Here is a 26,938-nt window from a genome sequence, read left to right on the forward strand (position 1 = left end):
ACTCTTTAAAAAAGCCATCCTCAATTACAGGTTAAATCACATACGTCCGAAACGCATTTCTCGACGATGTGGATTTTCTCACGATATGCTTTCCTCCACCGTTAAGTCCGTGATATCAATTTATAATCATCAATTACAAACGGCGAAGTTTTGTAATATTTATTTGAGTATTTTTCTAATTAAAAATCAATTTATTATTTATAATCCGAACACGATTTCAAAAATAAATTCATTTGTTTAGATATAATTCAATAGTTTAGACCCCAACCCGAGATCCAAACTCGCGACCTTACGATGGATGCGATGTAAGTCACACGTTCCCTCAACTGCATAATAAATAAGCAAGCGACGAAACGTTTCGAAGATGGTGCTCGGAGAGAGAGGTCCGGACAGTTTTACTATGCGTGTGTGCAGGCCATAGCGCCCTGGTGTACCTGATGTGTGGTAGGTGGTGTATGCAGTGCTGGGGCGATTGAATAATACCTCGCCCATGGTTTAACTCTTCCTCAAAACTAGAGTGAATTGCTATTTACTATGTAAGCGCGCACGCGTCACTTACAATCCGATAAGATTGTGATCAAACGCAACCCTATTTGTAATAAAAAATATACGTTAGATTCTCAAAACGACGTAGGTTCTCATGTCTAACCACTAATGTAACTATAATTTATTGTTATAATATAATTTATAACTGATACATGTATTATTTAAAAAATATATTGCAACTATGTAAAATGCAACAGGACACTTCAATGAAAGAAATACATCAGTTTCAATATTTTATATTAATAAAAAAATGATAACAAATCGATAAACATTGCCTCCGTAATATACGGATTCAGAAATAATAAAAGACTAAATACATTATAATAAAATAATTAATTAACAAATCCTTATAAAATAATCATTTGGTCATAAATACCTAATTTGTCATGATTCATATTTGAGTTGCTCGCAGATCAACAAACCTATATTACAGTTATAATTTATTTTAGTTAGATGACACTATATTTTTGCGATTGAATCCTAAATACAAGATTAATAAATTTATTATCATTCAGAATTTAATTTTCTAATGCATGATCTTGTTTTTGTTATTGACAATATTTAAAAGTACACAATGGCATCAGGAACTAAAAATGTCCGTGGCGACAATGTCGCTTACTCTAACCTAATTTAAAAGGAACTATTCATGACATAAATATTACTTTGACTAATTTACTAATATTTACACAATGCATGTCAATGGAAATCCTAAAATATAACTACAATCCAACTCAGTCTTCAGCATTCACACTAGGCATGTGTTGCCTATTTCACTTGCTTTACCTAGCGAGCCGCACGTGTGGCCCGTGCTTCTCCTGCACCCTGGAATGTACCTATGACTTATCATATCACACAATTACCTTCTCATTAACATCCTCCACCTTCCATTCTCGTCTTATTGTCCATATTCCGCGTTCTCTTGGATCCTCTAGTTAGATGTTTCTCAATTTCTTCCAAACTTTTGCCGCGAGTTTCAGGTACAAAGAATATTACGAAAAATAACCCAAATAAGCATAAACCAGCAAAAACCCATACGGTACCGCACATATTAATTGCGGCAATCATGTTTTGGAATGATTTTGTTACAAGGAACGTACACGTCCAGTTGAAGGCAGTTGCCAGCGATGCAGCGGTGCCGCGTATTTTCGATGGTAATATCTCTCCCAGCATCAGCCACGGAATTGGTCCGAATCCAATAGAGAAGCCTAATACGTATATCACTAAACAGGCAAGTGGCAACCAACTGCATGCGGAGACATCCATACCGGCATTTTCTTTCAAGTAGAAATAAGCTCCGAGGGCCACCAGTGTTGTTATCATCGAGACGGATGAAATGTAGAGCAACATTTTTCTTCCAAGACGGTCTATGATTGCTGTTGCAATGAATGTCGATATAAAGTTCACAATGCCAATAATTACACTGGATAGATTTGCATCAATGCTGCCTCCTGCGCCCTTAAAGATTTTTGCAGCGTAGAATATAACGGCGTTAATTCCAGATAGTTGTTGGAACAGCATCAATCCTAAAGAAATAAGTACTGCCGGCGCGTATTTCTTAGAGAATAGTGTGTTGAAAACGTTGCCACCTTTTAGGTCCGACTCAGTTTGGGATTTTGTTAAATCCCGCATTTCCTTTTCTATGTTATATTGTTTGCCTCTCAACCACTGGAGAGCCTTGGCTGCATCCTCCGGGCGGCCCTTGGTCACGTACCATCGCGGTGTTTCCGGGGCGAACAACATTAACAATACGAATGGAACTGAGAGACAAGCCCCAAAGTATGCTAGATGTGTCCAGTCCAGATATGTTCCCAAGAAGAAAACCAATAAAATGCCAGTGTTACCAAATGCTGTTGGCAGCAATCCCAGAGCTCCTCGTACTTCAGGTTGAAGAGTTTCTCCAAGATAAACAGGAAAGGAAAGAGATCCTATCCCCACGCAGATTCCGCAAAAAACTCTTCCGGCAAACACCATCATGACGTTACTAGCTGAGGCAATCAACACCCATCCCAATGAGAAAGGCAGAGCGATTGCCATAATGGTACGTTTTCTTCCTATGTATTCAATGAGGGGTCCTCCGCAAATGCCGCCAACCAACGCTGCCAGTGGCATCAATCCACCGATCCAACTTTCCTGAAAATAAAAATACCCTGTTAGTATTTAACCAACAATCAAACTAAATGAAAATTTGCTTTTTCATTTTTCTTAATTCTATATTTATACATCAATATACTGTGGTCCCGGAATCGAATCCCTGTGGGAACATCACAAAAACTTTGTAATTACTAGTTTGGTTAGAACATTATAGGTTGATCATGTGATTGTCTGAAAGTAAGATGATCCGTGCTTCGGAAGGCACGTTAAGCTGTTGGTCCCTGTTACTATTTACTGATGTAAGTGAATAATCGTTACATGAGCCATGTGAGGGGCCTTTGGCGGCTCAATCATAACTCTGATACCAGGGTTGATGAGGCTGGTATTCCACCTCACATCCCACACGATAAGAAGATAGTATAATATAATTTAAAATCAAATATTACTTATATAAAGTATAGAAACTTACTTCTTCTATAGTAAGAGATAATGTAGCGTTCATTTTGGGTAAAGCTGGCGAAGTGTATCCTGATGAAAAGCCAACAATCAAGGATCCCATAGACACGGCCAGAGCAGCCAGTAACTGTAACAATAAAAAACATTATTACTTAAAATAATTTTCTTTGCTTTCAAAATATACTTATTAGGTTTGGCACCTGTAGCATAAATTCAGTCTGTAACATTTTAATTCACAACATATCCTGTCACGATTTCATTCGTAGTTCACATATCACTGTGTGTTCCGACAGAAACCTTCCCAAGATTATGAACTTTGTGGGCGTTCCAAGCTTTTTATACTCGGGTTGTTTGCTCACTTACAGTGTATGCAGTATCGTGGTTCTTGCTATGCCATTCTGATTGAAAGATGCATTTCGTAATTTCGGAATTAAGATTATTAATTGATAATAATTGTTTAACTTTTATTAATATTGAACAAATGCAATAAATCGATTACTTACAGAAAATTTGTATTCATTAAAACTATTATAAAATGACAGATTTGAAACTAGTATTCGCATTTAGATGCTGTTACTGCTTACACATGTGTCAATCAACTACTTGAAATTTCACGAATCATAAAACGACACTGAGCTCGAAATTAGTCGTTCTTTTACTTTACTGCGGGTCTTATCGCTTAATGAACTCACTGTTTGGTATTTGTTTTGCAAATCAAATCCCTAACAACGGCATCCTACTTTTACTAATACTTTATAACATCTATTGACCACTCAAATTAAGTATACTACGATAGAGGGGTTGTAACAAACAATAGCAATATAATATAACAAAAGCTAACCTGGGTCCAGAGATAAAGACGCTGAGGAATCGGAGTCTTAAAAGGTCGAGCGTCTCCATTGATAGATAGATTCGATTTTACATTGTCCGTGCTTAACTGCTTTACATAAGGCACAGAATTTCGCAAGTTTTCATCCTTAGCACTCTTAATTTCCATTTCCATTTTGTATTTGAATTCGTTTCCGAGGCTAATTTGGCGTAGTTGTTGGAAATGTCTGCGGGTCTTGTCGAAGGAGTCCTCGTCGTCCTCGCTGCTGCTTTCAGTAGAGACGTTCTCATGGATGGTAGCGTAATTGGGGGCGAGGGTACCCTGCGAGCCACACGAGGTGGCGAGCGAGGTGCAGGTGGTGGAGGTGGACAGAGTTGGCCGGGACGGCACTCGAGCGTACTTGGGCCCTCGTGCTCGGTATAGCCGCTCCTCGTCGCCTTGCCCACGACGATTCTCCTCGCTTCCACTCTGGAATTATATAATACACACTTAGATTTCATGCTCATTTTCACCAAACACATTTTCTTATATTTGTTCACAGTATTTGTAAGAGAGGCATTATTAACCGTCAAATATTGGCACGCGGCACTCTAATTGTAACGAAAATTAATTGGTCACTCAGGCTCACCGGACACACAATACTGAACTTCCCATCCGCAAACACGCCCCATTTATTATATCTGCTATCTAATGTACGTAAGTCTACTGAGACGATAAGTTTATGAACTTAAGGAGTCAGAGGTCAGATCGAGAAAATACTTATTGCTTATTGACCACATGCTATCATATGGCCACAGCATGTTCCTGATAACCCGTTGATATCTATGACAGCCATCCTGACCCGACTGGCGCGACAACTCCTGTCTCAAACACTCTATCCCGGATCAACAGGCATTTGTTCGAACACTCGGTTGTTCTGTCTAGAAATATTCGCGAAGCAATAATAGAAGACACGAGCTTTGAATAATGAGGCTCCGCTATACTGATGGCCATAATGATATTCTGATGTTATCGAACAAGCGTATAACGATGTTTATAAAACATTTTGTATAAACACTTTCTTGGTTACCATACCTGTAATCAGTGCGTCTTCAATAGCATTACAATGATGATATTTTGCAATGACCATCGCTGAATATTTGACGATCTAAAAGATTTAGTATTCTTCTATATTTTGTATAACGTGTCAATATCAAAAATTTTGGAAACGAAATTGCAAACTTCTTAAATTTTATACATGATGTTTACCTCAATATCATTATTACTAAATGTGTTATAATTTATCCATTTCAAAATTTTGTTCCTGTTCTGTTCCACGTTACTTTGGTATTTAAGACTGTCGTGTTCAAAGTTGACCATCGTTTGACAAAGTTTTTTTTCCTACTGCGTCAGAAATGTCATTTGATATTTTAAAATAGCAATAAAGTAATTAGTAGATGTTTACAATCTCTTTCTCTCTGTTTACTTAGACAATCTTCAATGAGTACTTATTTGGTTCAGTTTCCACTAATACGTTTCCTAGATTGGGAATTTGCGGTCAAATCTTAGTTTTGATGTTAGCTTCGATTCACGTTTATCAACAAATATGGTAAAATTTGCCATATTTGGTTCGTACTGTTACTGTAAGGTGCTGATAATTACAAGGATAACTATAGTAAATAAACATGTTATGACGTCAAAGAATATTGAACCTTACGAAAAGGGTCAAGAGAAGCATCACGCGTCTCTTGTCTGAGTTCTTATCAGTGCTCTACTATACTATTATATCAGTCAGTTCGCATTAAATTGCTTCCGAGTAATTACTGGTAATTGATACTTGCATATTTATATTTGTATGTATCGATGATCATAATTAGTGATCACCAGACAGAATCCTTTCCTGTAAAGGTTATTACTTATTACCTTTTGGAACAACTTCCATACATATTCTTACAGAAGTAAGAGACGTTATTATAGCCTTGAACTTGTGTTTGCAAGGCTAGGTCGCAACTTCGCAAGAATGGATCGTAACCGTAACCCTAAAGCCGGCCATAATGGAGCGAACTTGTTTGCTTTCCTTCTTTACCCTCCGAGAACTTCGCAGCTTGATTATTTTTGGCCCTTGCTTTTGTGTGCTCCTTTATAATACAGAGGCTTCTGTCTTCTATTCTGTTTTCATCAAAAAATGAAACCTACAATAATCGATCCAATATATATTTTTTAAGAATATTTTAGTGCATATCTAATAAAATCATATATATATATGTAAAACATTTTTTTTTTTTTTTTGGGATTGTGTCCTCTAACATGATGGACTAATGTTATGGGCGATAGGCTGATCCCTTATCACCATAAGGTTCATCATATCCATCTTTGGAATTCGTATCAACAGTGGCTGCAAGTTGTCTTTGATTACTTGTGGCTCTGCCCACCCCATTGGGGATTACGGGCGTGAGTTTATGTATGTATGTATGTATGTATTTTTTAAATTCTTGAGTCCCACCATTATGGACCCATTTCATTTCTGTTACGGTTCAATAGTATAGTGAGAATATCCTCCGTCTAATATCTTCTTCTATGTTTTCCTTCTTTTATTGTTATTAACTTTATTCGATTTCATAACTTTCATATTTTTATGCTTTAACGCCATCTACTGCCATTCTAGTATACCTGCATAATGTACAAGGCATTCAAGCCTCGTCAAGAACATCATGCCATCTACCGGACATGTTAAGAAGTATAAAGTTAACTTTGGCCTAAGTTAATTCTCTGTGAAGACTACTGACGGTTCCAGTTTCAATAGCGCTACTATCGCGAAAGGTAGATTGATTTCAGAATAAAATTGTTATTTTTTTGTTTTGTTAGATGGTAATACAATAATTCAGAAGCAAATTGAATTTAACTACTTAACACGAATTGGTATTGAACATTTTGATGTGAAGTATTATAGATATTACATATTGAATAATCGATTCCAATTTTAGCTCATATAGTGTATTCGCATATGGGAAAGGAAAGTAAATTCCAAGCCGTCGGAGTGCACCGGCAAACATGATCCGCTGGCGGCGACCTTGCAAGGCCGACTGGGTTCAATTCAACATCACCGTTTCTAAGCCGCGCGTGCGCTGTTTACCATTACTATACGCAAATATATCAAACATTTCGAAATTTTAGACAATTTATCAATGTTGTTATGAATTAGTTGTTATATTGAAGCTGGAGTCAGCTGATAAGCCAGTGGTTGCCAAGCAACAGCCGGCATCGACCGCCTGGCTGTTACCGCTGCGCCGCGCACCGTGCCTTTCCCGAGCTTTCCGATCTATAGAAAATTCGCGAAGCTTTCGGCGCTCAGATTTTTTTCAGTAAGATTTTCTTTATTAATTAGATGAGCCTGTGTGACCTTCGTACATGTTGGAAAAGAGAAAGAACTACATATATACGTAAATGTGCCTTCTAATATTTATGCAAGAATTTTAACGATTGGAAAATAACTGTGAATGCTAATATGCTGACTTAATTGGTTGACTTACATATTGTTTGCATATTGATTGACTTACCATTTCGGTGGAGAGCTGCTTGAGGTATCCCATGATCTTCCCCATGGCGTTGGGGTTATTTTTATTGAAACTCATCTTGATGCCGTCACTCGTGTACTTGTGAGGATTCAATTACTGTTCAGAGCTGTGCACGGAAACGGTGTCAAGGAACGTGAAAGGGGTAATATCTATAAAATAAAACACAATTTTTCCGAAACTTAAAAAGTCCTTTAAAATCCAGGTTCGCAAATGTCACCGGTCGCCGACACACATCACTCCGGTGTTAGTTCAAATAAAGTGGCAACGGCAGTGTAAGCCGAAACACAGTATGCCACAATTCGCGGTTTATCACTATAGTTTATATATACGTAATAATACTATGTAAAGTTCACAATATGAAATCGTTTTCATTCAACAGTTTATATTTCGCGCCGAAATCCTGCTAGGGTACACAACATTCAACTTTTTCCAGTTAGCTGCCCAACAAGCGAAAATGTTGGCAGCGCGTACCGAGTTCTTCAGTGCTCAAGTTATCTATTGAAACTTGCAGATGGCAGCGCAGTGTTTTATAGAGGTTCAGTAGTCGCGCTGGCCGCGCCCCGCGCCCCCAGCCCCCACCCCGCGTGTAGCCGACCCTGCCTTTGTGTGCGTACGCCGGCTTACATGTGTGCAGTCACACACACCAGCAACCTCAGTTTTAAACTGTTTGCACCTGAATCGCTAGAATGTTTGTCCGACATGTTATCTTTTAAATTGATGATACCATCGTTTTATGGATCCATTTAAACTGAAAATGACATGATTTATATCCACAACTCGACAAGTTATAAATAAAAACTTAAATACATACATACTCATAATATATAAATAAACGTATTTTTTTAAGTTTTCGGCAATAAATCTACCGAAGGAATAAAAAACAATGTGACAATTGACATGAACAATTTACAACAAACTTCAACAGATATATCTAGATCAGTATTCTCCTTAGGTACCTATATATTTTTGGTTATTTTGTTATTTGTAATTCGATTTACAATAATTTATTCTCTTTGAGAATACTCAAAAGCTTCTTACCATTCAACAACTTTACTATTCAACTTGACGTATTTTATCTACGTATGCTTATCCACTACACTCCGGTACACGAGGCAAACTAAAATGTGATTAAGTGTCTAATGAAAAAATGTTTATCGTACTATTTGGTGCATATTTCAATTAATATTCTATATTTGGCAGTATGCTAATAAATTATGTCACGTCATGGGCGTATCAGCGTCAGGGGGCAAACCATTCACATGTTTTTGTAATCAGAAAAATACCGTCACATCCATGTCATATAAATTTTATATCACGCGTGACTTGACATGGTGGTCGTATTCTGTTTATGGCACAACAGAAATAATCGATCACCCCCGTCATCTGTGACCTTGTTTGCCCTTCTCTGACCGCCGAATGAAGGGGTGCATGACTCAGATCTGTTGAATTTAAATATAATCTTAATCTTACATCTCGATTATTTTTAAGTTGCGTCGATCCCGTAACACGATATTTAATCATAGAACTAGCGACTGTCCTCACTTCTACCATGCTTTTCTTGCTGCTTGGCATAACACAGAAGCAGTGAAACAAAAAGTCCAGTATTTGGGATAAGTTCGTTAGGAGAGGAACACCTTCAGCAGGGACTTTCGTTTGTGTTAAGTAAGGATTCTTATGTATTTTCTTGATCGTCTTTATTTTTCCGAGTTGTACCTACTATTAATTAAGTATCTTGCGTTATTTTTACGTAAGACGCCCAGGAAGTATCTCGTCTTTTGTATTAAAAGAAACAATAGAACTCTTGAAATGACGTGCATCATGTGGTACGTGATGTTTAATGTAGAGCTCATTATTGTTGACAGTGAAGTTTGTTTTGAGATTGCAAAATGTAAGAGGAGCCGTGCGTCACAGGCCACCATGCGGTTTGTAGTACGTGCTTGAAGGGGCAAGCCTCTATTATTTCAATTCAGTTACTAAGAGGAAAGTGTTCAATTATCGAGGATAGATGGAGTTAAAATAAATACGCACGCTAAAATAAATACTCAAAATCATTGATCAAAAATAGACCATTGTTAGAATTCAGTACCGTCCCTGAGGCAACTATTTACTAGTAGTACAGATGATAATAAGCAGTTAAAACAGAAAACCGTCCAACCGAGGTAGCAGAAGAAAGACGATACTTTTATATCCGTTGTAATTCATTATCTGTTCATCAGACGATAAGTATGTAACAGCAAATCCATCTTTGGCTATAACGGCTCTGGTTGTCATCTGCAAGCTTTATCTGTCTAGCTGGAAGGTAATGACAATATTATCTCCATATTGTAGGTAAGCAATAATGTAGGCGGGTCACCGCGTCACTGCACCGCCCGCAAATCATCTGCGTCCTAAGCTGATTGACTGTATGGACTGACGGACGCCTTTCGATTAACCGATTATCTGATGCAACTGCAAAGATTATATTTAAACATTTGGCTAGGTCATGTGTTTTGAATCACTAACTAGTATTTCTCACGTGTAAAGTTTAAAGAATATAATAGTGTGTCTGATGAAACAAGAATTCTTAAAAAGTGATTCTCGTTGTTCCCGCCGTCTGATAAATCTCCGCGTTTTTTTTAAGTAATTTGGTGACATCCACTTTCCATAACAATCTTCAACTGCTGCAATTTTATATATTTTTCAGTAATTGCACTTAGTCTTATCTCAATCCTACTTTATAAAACGGACATGCTATTTATTGGTTACTCCGTGTGCACAAAAAATCACCCTAATACAACTGTCATTGGGGTCCCGCAGACCCTTCCACAACAGTGAAAGTTCTAGATGGCACTCATTGTCATATTATTATAATGCCACGAATGGATGCGCGTGCTCCGGATCACGTGCGCTTCGAAATATGATGACGAATGGGAGCCTAGTGCTCGCCGACCTTCCCGAAAGCTCTGCCCCGCCCTCACACACACTACCATGCGAGCTTTCGCGTCATACACTCCGTCACGAATGACTCAAACTTCAAAACCCAATATTATAATCAAACCGAACAGTCTACGGGTTACCCCAACCTTACATCATTCGAATCAACTCACACAGTTACTAGATTATTTATATTGTATTATACATTTCTATGAGTACTTTGTGGGTTACTATTTTAAGACGACTTGGTTTAAGCTCTGTCTCTATATTATCATTTAGTTTACGCATAAGCGCGAAAGAGACGGCGGATTCAAAAGTCCAGTAATGCCTTTTGAAAATAAAAACCACGTGAGAATGAGACACGCTTTTTGTTTCGGGCATGTGTACAGTACATAGTCCACTTTTAATTTCTATATTGATATGTGTCCCGTTAGTTACGTCACTGCGTGTTCGGCGGGAATCTCGATCTCAGGCGTCACACAAACGCAATCGTATAATCTTAGTCAGACATTCTCACACATACGTCACCAGTTCAAAAATGACAGTGGAATATTACCAGGCGACTGCAGCAGGCGGGTTCGGACTCGATTCTCGAACTTTCTTGGAATGTGCGTCCGCGCATGAAGCGCTCCTAGCGCCTGTACATAAATCGAGCTTTCAACGTGAATCAAAGTTTTCTAGATTCAATTCGTGCTCATGTGATGTAGATAAATCATTGTTTTGTAAGAGGTGTGCGTATTTAAGCTCTACGTATTACATTCTGGACTTGTCGAGATTATAGTATTTGTAGGTGAGGCTTAAGTGTAAGCACGTGATAATTAGCTAATCTTATCAACATCGCTGTTACAGATATTTTGCATTTTGAATGTGATGACTCACTTGATGGCTTTGCGCCATGATTCAACAACCACTTTAATATATAAATAATGATTCGTACAACGAGATACTTGATATGAGTTCTAACACTATCTAAACATATCTGCATCATTCATTAGGATTTGTTAGGTGTTTCTATCGTATTGCATCATACAAAACTGTTATTAAAGTGTATTGTACGTTGCTAATAATTACCTGGCTTAGTGGTCATGTGCTTACTTCGGGTATCTGAAATATACCTACGTTTAACAAGTCTTCCTATTCGTTAAAATAAACCTCACTGAAATATAGGTACTCATACATTATCTAGTATGTTATCTACAAAACCTATATTTCAATAAAAGATTCATAATATTTTTAATTTGAAGGTCCTAAGGAGACTCATGGAGTTTTACCAATTACAAAACATAACTAGGTACACTTAAAACGTGTAAAACATATTATAAGCTACCTGTATGCGTCATGGTATATTCAACACTGAAAATATATTTAAAAAATGCCGTAATGAAGATAAAATTGTTTAATCTTAGCCAGACGCATATGTGTCACGCGTCTGCGACGGCGGGAGTGTCCTATCTTATCAACGGTGAATCTAGATAAATTTTAGACCAAAACTTTCCATCGTGGACTAAGAGTGCAGGCGTAGGAGGCTTCTAGTTGCGACACTTGTCGTATAAAACGTCAGTGCAGCCATAACGCAATTCGGTATGTAAGGGGAAAAAGTTACGCTAATTCTAAAACCATTTTGAGATTTCGTCTTAATTCGTTTTATTTCTTTATTTTTAGCTCTCAAATCAGCCGGATGGTGTTTATTTTAGCAATAAGTAATCATGTATTTACTTGACCTTCATGTGTCCTTTAAAGGTAGTTTTTATCCAAATTGTCGTTGCCCTAATACAGTTTATAATAAATAAAAAGTATAATCTATGGTTATCATTAGAGTAAGGTGTCCTTATGAGTGTGAGGTTAACAAACGTAACGAAATAACTTCAATAAGAATGAGAATCACTAACCCCCTCTTCATGTTCATTAGAAGCATAAACGAAGAAATGAAAAATTAACAAAAGGCTATTTGTATCTTATTGGGCCTGACCTGACATTCGCCCACATTACCCTAACAAAATGTCAATATGATTTTTTTATACAAAGTAAGCAAAGGTATAAACGTCATTCAGCTTACATTAGGATTTTTTAATTGTAAAAAAAAATAACTGCATGAAAAGCAAAAATATTCAAAGTAATTATTTATAACAGCATTACGTTTAATTTTACAAATATAGATAAATACCTACAGAAATATTAAATACAATTCCTCTACTACCTATTTCATTTATAGCTTTAGCAGGATTCGTGTAATTTTCATTACATTCACATTATTTTCCTCCTGATTTTTCAACGGTTATTCATGTTATTAATAGTACTTATAAGCCATGCTTGGCATGTTTCCACTTTTGTGATTGTATTTACGGCGTAAATACGAGGGCGTTAATAATCCGCGTTTATGAATATTAACTATCCCATGACGTACTGTAGTTCTGAGCGTAGCGACCATTATCTAGGACAATCAATAGTTCTTTGCTTAAGGTTTAACTGGTTTGCATTGTCTATAAGCACGCGATGCATCGTGGCAGTTCACAGTATTGCACAAACCGCAGTTATGTATTTGTACATTGAAATATTTATGATTATTTAACTTTGCATTAGTATCAGAGAACAATGTATTTATAACGTCTATAAACATGTTACCGTTCGTGATAAAATGCTATTATATTACATTGATCCCAAATACTTAAATCCACATATGTATTTCATTTTCTTTTTTTAATGATTAGATTATTTTCATTAAACTATGCGTTCCATAACACCCAAAACTTATAAAAACAGTTAAAAATCACGTAGATAAATAAATCTGTTATCAAAACTTTCAAATATGGAAATCTCTTCATATGGAGTGGTTTAAATGTAGAACTGTTTGAGTTTAATAAATCACAAAGATTCAAATAGATCGATTTATTCAAATGAAAAAGTTGGCTCTTGTGAGTTGCATAATGCGGGGTTATGACGAGGCAGTGGCAACGTCCGTCCTCGGCCCGGGCCCATCGTTGCGCAACGAAGGTCGTATCGCTCGCTACTCAAAACAAGCCCCTTCAATACCACTGAGCTATGAAAATAAGCGCTAAAAACCCCAATATTCACTCCTGTAAAATAGATTAATTAAATGTTGTATTCATCGCGCGTCATGCGGAAAGGTTCAAGCATCGTCATAATTTGTATCACATGATCACAACATGGTAAACACGTGTTGAGTTGATCTTTACATATTAATTTGCTATTTAAAGGGGCGTACCTGTCACAACAGCTATAAATAAACTTATAATTATAAGTAAAATTCGAAGTTTTTTAGGAAATATCGAAAAAGTTTACGTGGAACTTTTTCACCCAATCGAACCGAATCGGTTTGAATCTCGCACACCTTATTTTTATTTAAACTCAAAATAACCTCACAAGACACGGATTTCCAGACGAAATAGTGAAACAATGGGCTTTAAAAAAAAGCATTGATTATACTAAATTAAGCCTAAGATTCAACTCGGACTAACTTACAGAAACACCAAAAACCAGTAGGTACAAAGGTAACAAGTCTTATTAGCAGCTAAACCAGGTACCACTTCGAAGAAATGTGAGTTAAGTATGTTAAGTATAGTGAAAAGAATAGATAACATTTAAAAGAAACCTGATTTAGTAAAATTTTAAGTGTGTTTTTATAGGTCAATCTAATTCATTCACGTTAATTTCCACAAGACAAAGCAATCTGTCCGATGTGCTGATTTAAAAGAATACATTTAAAAATAAAATGAGGCTTGTTATTGTCACTTGCTTCTTGGGCTAGGCCTATTTTTAACCAGAGTTGCCTGTGACTATGTCCATTAATAGACATAAAATTGTTCGTGAAGTTACGAGATCGTGTCCAACATGTTATTGGACGTGGTCCCACTACACGCAGACAAGAATCCTGCGGACGGCACTATTTTTAGCGGCGGCCCTGCTAGGAACGTAAAGAAAAACTCGAAGCTAGCTCTAGACTCGTTCTAGAATACCTGGACGCGTCTAATGTGGCGCCAAATATGGACGTCCGACTTACAGGCACCAAGTTATTACCGGACCATAAAACCGGGACGATCAGTTTTAAAAGGCACACATTATAAGCTGTTACAAGATATAAAATAATTATTAATATTAAAATTAACTACCTACTGCGTGTGGCGTTTTAATATTAGTAAGTACTGTGTTATGAATTTCACAAAACCTATTTATTATAAATTATAGCTTTAATACGGCGAATCACTTTCTAATACCATATTATCTGAAAGATGTACTGAACTTTGTTTACTATGTGTCAGAATGAGGTGATAAATAAAATGTTTTATGAACTGATTAGACAAGAACTTAGACTTTGCAAGTTCCTTAAACTTCACACGTTGAACCGCAAGTGATTATGTCAGGATTATGTTTGTTGTACTGATAATAGTTAGACATCGGCATTTATCCGGATCATAAAGAAATTGATTAGATAGGCTTTTTATAGATTCATAATGACCTCTTAAAATAAAATGAAACTCGTACGATGGATCGGTATTTACGTACGTATATGTTATATGGCTTTTTTACAGTATTTTGTACTAGTACATATATATGGGTGTGTGGCATTTATATTACAAGTACCAGAGCCGCCATTATGTATTTTTACCAGTACGTATAACATAAATCTTATCATAGAAATTCGGTTATAATGTAATCTTGACTGATTGTTATTGATATTTTTAAAACGAGTTTCTACAACATTAATAGGTAGATAACAATACACCTGTGATCTAATTTCCAAAAAAACGACCGATTTGGGTCACGCGACTGGTTGATCAACTGTCACCATTAGGTTCATCATGACCATATTAAGACAATATCCATATTAGGAAAGGCTGTGTGTTGTGTTGTTGAAGATTTATGTATGTTTAATAGAGGATGTGATACGTAGTAGTAGTGTGTGCTCGGTGTGCCTGCTCAGCAAAATCGACAGTAATCTGCGCGTGGACATGCGCGACGATCACGCGACTTGGCGTACCATGGCGCCACATCAGAATGTGGCGCCACCGACTAGAATGCTTATTAAGGATTTCCACTTTTACATTCGGAACAGTGCAATTCTTATTAAGCTCAATTTGTTTACAAATAAACTGAAACGTGCAGATAGTGGATATATTGTTATGATCGACGCTTGATTTTTTCGTCATTATACATTATGAGCATTATACTTTGTGAAAATACTACCACCAAAAGGTTACCACAAAAAAGTTTGTCCCAGACAAAAGTTAAGGCAATTGTGGGACAAACAAGTGTAGTATTTTTATAACAATAAATGATATTTTTTTTGGAAACCCTCGGAATCTGACTAGCATTTAGCGTTGTTAATAAAAACACAGAAGATATTGAGTAGGTACTATTACATCCTTTCTTCGATTGAAAATTATACTTTTGAAGTATAAATCGTGACAAAAGCACGTATGCGTGTGAAAGAGGCAAGCATACATTCGTCAGTTCCGAATTAAGTATACACCAAGGTTCTGATGGAAAAGTACTGGAAGAAAAGTACGCAAACCAACGGTCCACGGCTCGGTGGTCAGTGGTTACGAACATTTTCTCGAGCGCAATTATTCATTCCTTGTGTCCTCCGAGACAGACCCCATATTCAATGTAAATTTAATGCGGCAGCACACACTGTGTGTCAGTTATTATTCACGCCACGTTCCTGCCGTGTTAATGTTAGTCTAAGACGTAAGTTGTTATCATAGTTCACACATATATGTTGAGATTTTTGAGCGTATTCGACCTTGCGGATATTTTCAGAAAGGTTCGTCACCCCTGACGAACCTGAGTTCGTCGGCAAACACTAACTTAAGTGTTCACACACTCATAACATTTTATAATACGTACGCGTAACTCACACTTTGACGGAGTGTACGTACTTCATTTTGTGAATGTGTTGAAAGTGTAAACTAAGGCGCCGTTAACACTTAATGTACTCGTACAAGCTTGTGCAAGCGCATGTAGAGGTGATACGTGAGCTGCACCGGCGGCTCCATATTAACTACTAATTACTGACTTATTTTAACCTAATAGCACAACTTTCAAAGAAAATTGTTGCACTTGTAGACACTTCCTAACTTTATGATGCATAACTTAATAGCAAGACTTAGTAGGTATCTCAATTACCACGTAATATGTTTAATGTAGTTTTAGAATTGTTTTGTACATAACCAAAACAATACGTTTCTTTAGGGACTCTTTGATGTCGTGTTGTAAAGACCAGTAGGACCCGTATGAATCCTTGTAAGCTCTCTAGTCGCCAAGTCGTGGTAAAGGCGCGGTATACCAGCGGCGACAGACGAAATCGGCGCAGGCGCCGCCGGAGCTGCTTTGCAGCCGGGTCGCAGTGGCGACGCCACGGCGAGACCGGCAAAAACCTGCAATTATTTTTAACTGTAACTTTAGAAAATAATATCCGTGCACTGCGTCTTGAGTCTTGACATAAGACTTCCATTAATTTAAAAGAATACAAGTCTGTTTGTTGAAATGTGACGTCACTAGGCAAAATGTCACGTATCCAACCGTTTTCGCGCGAAAGTTAATATAATAATAATTTAATATAATGGAAGAAAAATATGTTATTTTCTATTATATAAAGCTTTTTCGAGAAAAAATATTTTAAAAGTTTTAAAATAAGCGTTTGTCATTTTTAAAATACTTATCCAAACTGAAAACTGTCAAGTAGTCAATTCCAATCCAATTCGGATCCAATTCGATTCGATCGATTCCAATCGAATGAATATTTTAAATAATAACTATGGAACAGTCTACACTTTACTGATGTTCCCGCATAAATACATTTTATTTATTATAATAGACGAATTCACGAAGTGACCTCGTGAAAAAGGACCTATAAAAAGTTGATTCGTATTTAAATAATGGTTGTCGCAACATAACACATCTGACTTTGTGATAGTGTGACGACTCAGAGAATGAATTTAAAAACATTTGCGTTTACTTGCGAGTTAAAAATACATAATACACGCATTACGCGTAGGTGCGCCCACGCAGACTGAAATGGTCTTTTATAAATACATATGGCACTGAAATTACTAAAGTTGTTGGCTTGCGTAGGTGTATGACAAAAATTACATACGTGTAGGCCTGTGATCTACAAATTAAGAGGTACATAATAGGTGAACCAGGAACGCGAATAATATAGTAAACAGTGCAATATTTACTCTTAAATGTGTAAGTGTTTACGTTAGCATCTACGCGAACAAAATCGTGCGATTAGTAATGGGATCATTAACCCATACGACACGTGGTAGCTAGCTGATTGTTTGGCACGAAAGCCAAGGAAAATTCTCGAATGGCCTACATTCTGCTAAATCTAATCTACGAGTACTAATCCAATACTTTGTGCAGTCAGTGTGAAGGTTTTCTATTTAAAAAGTTTATCTTTTGACGAAGTACTTTTAAATGACGTTCTTGTTAATAAAACATGCGTTTATTTACGTCACCGTAAACATTGCTATTTTAAAAAAGCTATAAGTTTAAAAAATAAACTCGACTACGGTAAAACCACACTCTAAAAAGTATGAAACAAGAAAATAGGTGTAGTATAGCATAAACAGCCTATACACGTCCCACTGCTGGGCACAGGCCTCCCCTCAATCAACCGGAGGCGGTGTAGTATATACTTTTAAAATTCTTCCGAACACTGATTTTTCCGTAGTCGGATTATAGTTTTTAAACTTATATTTTTATTTATATTTATTAAGATAGCGTGTTTCCGATACGAGTTTTGTGCAAGATTTGGAGATGAATCAGTTATTTATCAATTCAACGTTATTATCGAGTATATACAAGTCGCAAGTAAAAGCAAATAATTGTGTACATATTTGTAATGTGCAAATTAAGCCCTTTCATTTAATTTTGATACGCAAAACATTTTTTCATCCTCACTTTATGTCCTCTACAAGACGCCACGTCATTTGTTAAATTCTGACAAATGATTTAGAAGTTAGGTTGGTACAGACGTGCATACACTCATACATATATAGCAGTGAAATATATAACCCGGTTATTGCTACGCTACAGTCGGGTAAATAGTAAAGTCACTTTTGTTTTCATCACACAAAAAAAAAAAATGACTCTACCACAGCCAAACAGTGACCACTGTTTGGCTGTGGTAGAGTCATTTATTCCAGTCTAATCTAGCTTATAATCGTCCCTTCTGTATATCTAGTTATTAAACATTTTATAAATTCTATAATATGACTTCAACCTGAACAAACTGTACCATACATTTCTGTTACATAAACATAGGACGTTTTAGGCGTTACGTTGTCTATTTCTGTTCCCGTCAGAAAATCTATTTTCTCCCTTTTTCCTGTAAATGCAACGAGGAACGAGATAGATAGTCTGCATTCCCACACGCTGCTTTACTGAACTGTTAAAGATCTATCCTTGATGTATACCAAAACTTTAATTGAAATCCATTGAGTGATAGAGCTACCTCCAGATACTTAGTAATAATATTTATTTGGATATATTTTTAAATAAATCGCATTTGATATAATGAAGAATATTACAAGAAAGCATTTGCCTGTATTTGCTTTATAATATTTATGATATATATATTGTATAACATTACAATAAGGGCCGTAACCCATGTTTTTCGGCAGTTTTTTATTGTTATGCAGGATATACATGACCAGCTTCAAAATAATTAAAGTATGGCACTAAATTATAATTAAGCTAAATAGACTAAGTAGCACACATAGTAAATGAAGTGCAAACTACCATGACGCCATTGTTATGTGTTTGTACGATGACATAATACGATGTGCAAAATTGATCGGAAAATTTTAGATTACGCTCCATATTTACGCTAAAACATTGTTATTGAATATAAAAGTGAGGTCAATCCTTTAATATATTGGCTGGGTTTTAATGAACTGCATTTATTTCGGGCCTTTATTAACACAGTATGGATATAACTGCAGATTAAATGGTAGGTACTTCTGTAATCAATTGCATTAATGTGGTAAACAATTAGTATTTTTTTCAATAGATATATTAATGCATATAAACATCAAAATGCTATGCCATCAACTATACCACGCGCCGTCGCAGATTTGTACCGCAAGATTTCGTATACCCAGCGAACTGAAAAGTATACAGATTAGTATATCGCTACCTGTCTTAGTAGGTGCAATTAATTAATTTATTATTTATTTCAAGTTACAGAAGATGCAATACCATTATAAAGTTGTAAAATACTTACACCACTTGGTTTTAACTTTATTTACTGAATAGTCTTACTTGTGTGACATCCTCAAAACTAAAACGCACAGCGCGTTAAAACTTTCTAATATGAACAAGGAAGTGTATTAAACATGTTTATGATTATGACCAATTTCTTTTTCCAACTCTATGTACGTACTTAGAATATATTTGCGTAGACGCACAAACATAAGCACTTACCAAATATTTGCTCATGTGATGTCGCCTTATAAACACTTAGTCGGCAATATATACATTGCAAATTTACATCCTGTACTATAACCAGTATACCAGGAATTGAATTGTTTAAAAAATAGCATTGCGTTGAAATTCAGTTTAAAAGTATCTTATGTAAATATTTGTTAATAACATTTAGTTCGTATAAACATTTTTATGTTCAATTAGCACCAGCCGTTCTTGCAAACAGATGACTTTATTCCTATAAATATGGAACGAAAAATTTGCTTTGTTAAACAATTTGTAGTCATCCTCATAATATTCCTCTATTATCATATTTTTTTTATGTGTCGCGAAAATATAGGTACTGTTTATCACGGTATGTTATATGTACCTAATTGTAATGCAATTTAAAATTATACCATTTCCAATCAACGTGTGTTTTATAATGAAAATAAAACATTAGGGAAAAATATTTTAGAGAAAATCATATCATTTAAATAATACTTACTGATGTAAGTATTATGAGCATGTCAGGAGCTTTTGGCGGCTCAATAATAACTCAGACACCAGGGTTGATGAGGTTGGTAATTCACCTCACAACCCACACGAAAGAAGAAAAAGAAGAATAATAACCTAATATATTCGTAAAATAAAATATTCATTACATATTCGTTTAATACTTCATATAAAAGACATCAACGAGAGCACTTTATCTCTGTATTATTTATGAGAACTTCTTATAACACAGTTAAAATATTTGAACGATAGGTATACCTGTTGGAATGGTGCAAGAAGAAACATTATTATCAAATTTGATTAAATTATATTACATTTTTTCTCTCTCGTTGTTTAAAATTAAGCAAAATACGCATTTTATTGTTACTCAACGACGTAAAATGGAAGAAGGTGTGGTTATATACCTAACGCAATTTAGATATAAGTCTAGACATGGGTATTTATTTCGATTTTATCAGAAATTATAAAATATTACATTATTGATTATTGACTGTAATTGACGTCAATACCTATCGAAAATGCAAAGTTGTTTATTTCCTGAGACGTGGGCGTGATCTAGTAAATCTGGGGCGAGCAAAACAGACATCTCAAAACAGTTCCAAATCCAACTGCAAAGATTCCAGAATAATTGTATCCTACTGACGCACGTTAAGTTTATGCTCTAAATATTCCAATTTTCGTTCCAACTCCTAAAAAAGCTATAACAGCAATCATTCACTTGTAAACACTAATCTCTTTTCTTTCTCTCTGATTCTAGAGCTTTCCTGCACTAAAATGTATAATAGGGTATTTGACTGTGTGTGTAAATTACAAAATGCTCAAAAATCAATCACATTATACCATTACTTTTTGACTTATTTTAGAATATTATTTACGTATTAAGTAATAATAAGTACGACGTTTGACCACTTTTATTGATGATGTCACGGGACCGTATAAATTCCAAAAACATGCGTTTTGACGTTTTGTAAAAAAATACCTCTTTTGACTAGGTCGTCAACTAGTCTATTATACAGGCTGTTAGTTTTCTGTTACCTACGTCAATATGTAGGTAGATTGAAACTAAAGAGGACAAGAAACATGGAGGTCAATATTGCAAATTGAAGCGGTGTCGGGCTACCGAATGACGCGCGCGCACATCGGCTGTGATTGATCTTGATTGGGGGCGGTGTCTCCGTTATTGTGTATATTGATATTCGCATCCATCCAACCAACACGTACACACCCCTCATGCAAATGATACCTAAATATGTACACTAGGTATGCGGGCGCTTTGTTTCAAACAATTACACCATCTACGTCAATTGAAATAGAGCATGATTCTTAAACTGTTGGAACATTAAATTTGTGTGCAGAAATTTAATTAATATTGAGATTTTTGAGAAATAATGGACCACTATTATACATAATCTGTAGATTTTTTTTCTCTTAGAAGTTTTTGTCTGTATACATACCTACATGTAAGCCTACCGTACAATACTCAAGAGTACCTACGCTGTTATTAGGCAATGCCGCGCACGGCAACTGTGTAGCGGCTATTAATATTCATAATAATTAACACTAATAATTCGCTGCTGTCACATCAGTTATATTGATAGAAAGTGTTGAAAGTTAATGCTCTAAATATTTCGCCAATTTTTTTTAACCCGTCGTCTCACAAGAACGACAAGCGAGAATACCGAAGTAAAATAAATAAATCATCTACATAATTTCAAAATGTGATCAGGTTTTTGAAAAGGAATTTATTTAATAAATTAATTTTGTCTGTCTGATGTCTGATACTGATAAAAAACAGACGTGCGATGTAATAAAGAAATATGCTCGAAACTTTCTCGTCCCGATCTTGTCGCGGTTACTTCCAATTGATTTGACGCCAATCATTAAGTGTAAGGGAATATTTCCGTTGTGTCCATATTATAAAGTACAATCAGTGGTTACTGATACTAAGAATGTGACCGCACTCTAGGCCAGGGTTATGCTATAATACCACATAAATACGAGCAATTAGCAATTACCAGTGCAAATATGTACCACCTTCAGTTTTTGCGTGGCCACGGTCGCATATTTGCACTAATGTAGATTACGTTGCATATCTAACCCAGCAAATATTTACTCTTCCTACTCTACTTGTGCATATTTAATGTAGTCTTTATAAGCACGTGTAGGTACACATTACATTTTGAAGTATATTAATTTGTGTATGATATATATCTAAATAATATTTGACCAAATTCTTATTTAATCTCCCAGAAACAGAAGTTAAATCTGGGAGATATTTTCCCCTCGTTACATACACATACATACATAAACTCACGCCTATTTCCCACCGGGGTAAGCAGAGACTATAGAATTCCATTTGCTCCCCTCGTTCGTAGGCTTTTAAGAAGAAATAAGGAAACGAAATATAAATCCAATTACGCGTTCACTCAAAATAGAACAATTTTATTGAAACCTAAATTCGCGCTTATGAAAATGTACACGGGCATTTCTCTTGATAAGTACCTACGTCATTTCACTAAAAGCGGAAAATGCCGTGCGCGATGCAATCAACAACCGAAAATACCCTCATAATTAGTCACTGTGTATTCAGAACGTAACTTTTATGTTTCTTGATCGATTTCCCTTCAGTATTTCGTCGTAGTACATCAGTCATCATGCATTAGACTCTACATACACATTATAATCATTTACTTAAAACATTGACGAAAACCGTTACCGTTTGAGTAAAGATTCATTGGCCTTTTGCTGTATAATGATGCATATTGAGAACAGCCGCCGGAAAATGAGTATTTATAATCTAATTAAAGACATAAATTATAAAGTAAATAATGGTTATGTCATGGTCACAGTTACGTTCATTCTTTATGATGCTAACCTCGCAGACTTTTTCCTCGATAAATAGGAAAACCTCGAGGTAGGCAAGTCCAGAATTTGTCATCAATCAAACATTCTAACGACACAGCCTATTAAAATTACATTTCCGTATGAGTTGTTTTCATTTCTTTACCGCAACTATATGGTACTAAATAAAACCAATATTGATTTAGCAAATCGTATCTGCAATAATGAATTGATGCATGGATTGCCCCAATCTAATCTCTACCGCATAATAAATAATATCTCTACTTCAGAATTTATGTAAGTATCGCAACATGTATATTTTGTTTTCATTTCATTCTATTACACTTCAATCTATTACCTATAATCAGAGAGACACACACACCTACAATAACACAAGAAAACCAACAGTTAGGCATTGAGTAACATTTTAAGGAAAAAAAGCGTCGCTTTAATGGGTATATCACAGTGCTGTATTTATTGGGTCCTGTTTCCTGTTGTGAGTGTTTTGCGTGGTCCCACATGTACCAAATAGTGATTTTCAAACGAATATGTAAACACGCGTGATACCTATCAAAAAGCCTGCACTCATGCCCCTTCCTTTACACCGTCTATACGACCTCTAAGTAGGAAGAATACCTACGCTATCCTGATAATAATTTTCCCTCACAAACAAAACTGCAAGACCAACTCGCTCTATCCCTAAACTAAACACAAATGTTACATAAGATTTTCTTCCACAGACGCCTGTTTGCGCTGCCAGGGAGAAAGCAAGAAGGACTCGTATGGCAAACAGGACTGCGTGGTGGTGTGGGGCGAGTGCAACCACAGCTTCCACTTCTGCTGCATGTCTCTATGGGTGAAGCAGAACAACCGGTGTCCGCTTTGCCAGCAAGAGTGGTCCATACAGCGCATGGGCAAGTAGTCCCTACTACGGCTTAAGACTACTGTACATACGGTTTAGAATAAAGGTGCACTTTGAAAAATAAATGTGTTTTTTTTTGTCTGATTGTATTATATAATATATCGTCGTCGCCATTTTAAAAGCTCTTATGTGTCGCCCTCACCAAATTTATTTTTTGATCGAATAGTAATTTGCTTCTAAAACATTCAGTACAAACTCTTATGTACGTAAATATCAATTATCTTTTAATATTTTTAACACACAGTCATACAAAAAATATTAAAGCGGAAGTATTTTTAAATTCTCTAAAATTGACCCGATTTTAAATTGGCAACGACGATATATACCTCTAGGCATCGAAGAGAATTACAGATAACATTCAGTTGTTTTTTAGTGTACCTCATTTTGTATCAGGCTTTTACTGTTACCAGATTCTACATTTCCAAACTAATGAAATTATTTGTATGTGTGTAATAAGGCCCATAACACAAAAGATTCATTTATTAGATACCTACACTTACAGAGCAGGTGCTAATACTTGCGCATAAGTCTTGATGAATATAGATTTGTAATCTTTATCCAATTTGATTCATATTGTCGAATACAAAATGAATGACGGAGCGTAACGCGAGCGATCAGATGCGGTTACAGAAACTAAGATCTAACACGCTACTAAAAATAGCTTAGTGTTGCCTTACACGTGGCTTACAAATACATGCATAATTATATGACTACGCGCGTCCTAAATGCCCACGACTGACTGTGTCTACGTAGAAATATTTTCATACAACATTTTAGGTGAAATCTTGACGAGCGACAGGGCGAAAACATTCTACATCTCCATGAATATTGAATTGACTAACCTAACCAAGCAGAATGTTTTAAACAATTGGAAAACGTTTCAAAAGGTTGACGGACGTATTATGAAACGTCAAAACTTATGAAAATCTATATTTTCTTAGGAAAAGTTGCGTACTTTAGAGTTACCTACAGGATGTTTAGATTTAGAAAATTTTATGACTACTGCTACTGGTGTAGATGCAAAAGCAAGTACCCTGTTGCAAAATTATGAAAGTATCTTGATCAGGTATTATCAAACTTACTATCGTGCGAGTAAACAAAATTACAAAAGAGTAATTTATGACTTTGGTAATTTATTTAGACTTTACTTGTACACTGTTGCATTGCAAAGATGCCTAATCTTTAATCTATTCTGTCTAAGTTGAGACAATAATAGTCTTTATAATTACTATTACGTAATCTGGTATTGTAATGCATTATTCATATACTAGGTCATTATTGCTACTTCTTATTCCAGTGGATAATGATTCTAGCAAGATGCTTGTTTTAATTATTCCGTGTCCTATTGTGACGTAATTATAGTTACCTACATTGGCCAATGGCTTTGTAATAAAAATTAACTATCAGCAAAGAGGGTAGTTATTTTTTTTTACCTTTGATGGGTTTGCTCTTGGCCCCAGACTTGCCCGAAGGCATTCAAATTCAAATTCAAAAATATCTTTATTCAGTAGGTAACATAGTTACACTTTGAATCGTTAATTCGAAGTCATTGACGAGGCCTAAGATGGAGCGAGCTCGCCCAGAAGGTGCCTGTTCACTCTGGCCTTGAAAGCTATATGTATAGGTATTATAAGTCACCATTTTTTTTTTTTGACGTTGGGAAATGCGTTACGCATACCACGCCGCCCGGGGGGACGACGTGGTTATGTGGGACTCCCCGGGTGTCGCCACCCGGTATACCCACTAAAACCCAACGGTGTTCCTCTTTGCCGCCGTGTGGCGGGGATACGGGAACGCAATTGCACACAACCGCGTCCCCGCCGGCGGATGCCCTTTAAGGCCCAGCGCCCAGTGTGCGTCAAGCTAGCGGCCTCAAAAAAAAAATGGGCACGAAAAAATAATTTGACCATACCAAAAAATAGTACTCTTATTGAAAAAAATAGTACCTGTTGTAAAAAAATTAGTACCATCACGGTTCTGGATTTAAAGCCATGTTTTATTGCACTTGCTAGCTTGACGGTGAGCGAAATTTGGCGAGAGTTAACGACAAGGTCTTTCGCTTTGATTTAAACGCCAAAAAATAGTACCGAAATAGTACTCACCCCCTGCAAAATACCGAAAGTAGTACTTCAACGGTTCCAAAGTTATAAAGGCAGTTCTTTGATCCCGCTAGCTTGACGTTTTGAAAATACCTATTATCTGGGGAATGCTCGCATACTTCAGTTTGTAACTAATGTCAATAAACTCGTATGAAATAGTACTCCCTACCATCATAATTTGGACCTGATTCTCTTTGTAGAAATATGTCAAAAAGTCATTATAACCTATGTCATACATTTATCAAGACAAGTACAGTCGCGAACAAAATTATTACACATGGTCAAGAATGTTGTCAGATTTTAGTATTTTTCCCCATTTTTGGGTAAAAATTGGTGAAGTGCCAGGGTTGTCAGATGAAAGTAATATCATTGTTGAAACTCTTTGGAGTTATTCTACAAATACTGCAAATTGTTTATTAACAAACACTTCGATCCGTAAGAAATTCAACATGAAGGTATAAATTATAAAATAAAACAGCAGATTAAAAATGTATTATGATGTATTAAAATCACAGATTGTTTTCGATAAGAACTAGACCCATGCAGCCATTTTCTATTAAAATTAGTGCATATGGGTGTATGCAATAGGAATTTTTTGTAATAGCAGCACTCTGAAGTGCAAAGAAATGGTAGGGTAGACCTCCAAAATGGCAATACTTACGAATAAATTGTGAGGTTATGTAATTGTCTACGTGACTGTATCAACAACAAATGTATGGCATAGGTTATGATGATTTTTTAA

At 36.0% G+C, this 26,938-nt stretch overlaps 2 protein-coding genes across 2 annotated transcripts in view; one reads left to right on the forward strand and one right to left on the reverse strand.

The window, feature by feature from the left end:
• Positions 1 to 24,162, forward strand: part of LOC126375119 (RING-box protein 2) — a 32,118-nt gene extending 7,956 nt beyond the window's left edge. Inside the window, exon 2 of the mRNA XM_050021964.1 lies at positions 23,916 to 24,162. Coding sequence (XP_049877921.1) covers positions 23,916 to 24,097 — 182 coding nt within the window. The 3' untranslated portion in view covers positions 24,098 to 24,162. The remainder of the gene's footprint in view (positions 1 to 23,915) is intronic.
• Positions 767 to 7,958, reverse strand: LOC126375066 (facilitated trehalose transporter Tret1-like). The gene is made up of 4 exons (XM_050021911.1): positions 7,459 to 7,958; positions 3,935 to 4,390; positions 3,107 to 3,220; positions 767 to 2,676 (listed from the first exon to the last, which is right to left on the reverse strand). Exons 1-4 carry the CDS (start codon positions 7,531 to 7,533, stop codon positions 1,414 to 1,416), a joined length of 1,908 nt encoding a protein of 635 aa, XP_049877868.1. The 5' UTR covers positions 7,534 to 7,958; the 3' UTR covers positions 767 to 1,413.
• Positions 24,163 to 26,938: the final 2,776 nt, after the last annotated feature.

The sequence above is a fragment of the Pectinophora gossypiella genome, chromosome 2, assembly GCF_024362695.1.
Source record: "Pectinophora gossypiella chromosome 2, ilPecGoss1.1, whole genome shotgun sequence".
NCBI classification, from domain to species: Eukaryota; Metazoa; Arthropoda; class Insecta; order Lepidoptera; family Gelechiidae; genus Pectinophora; species Pectinophora gossypiella.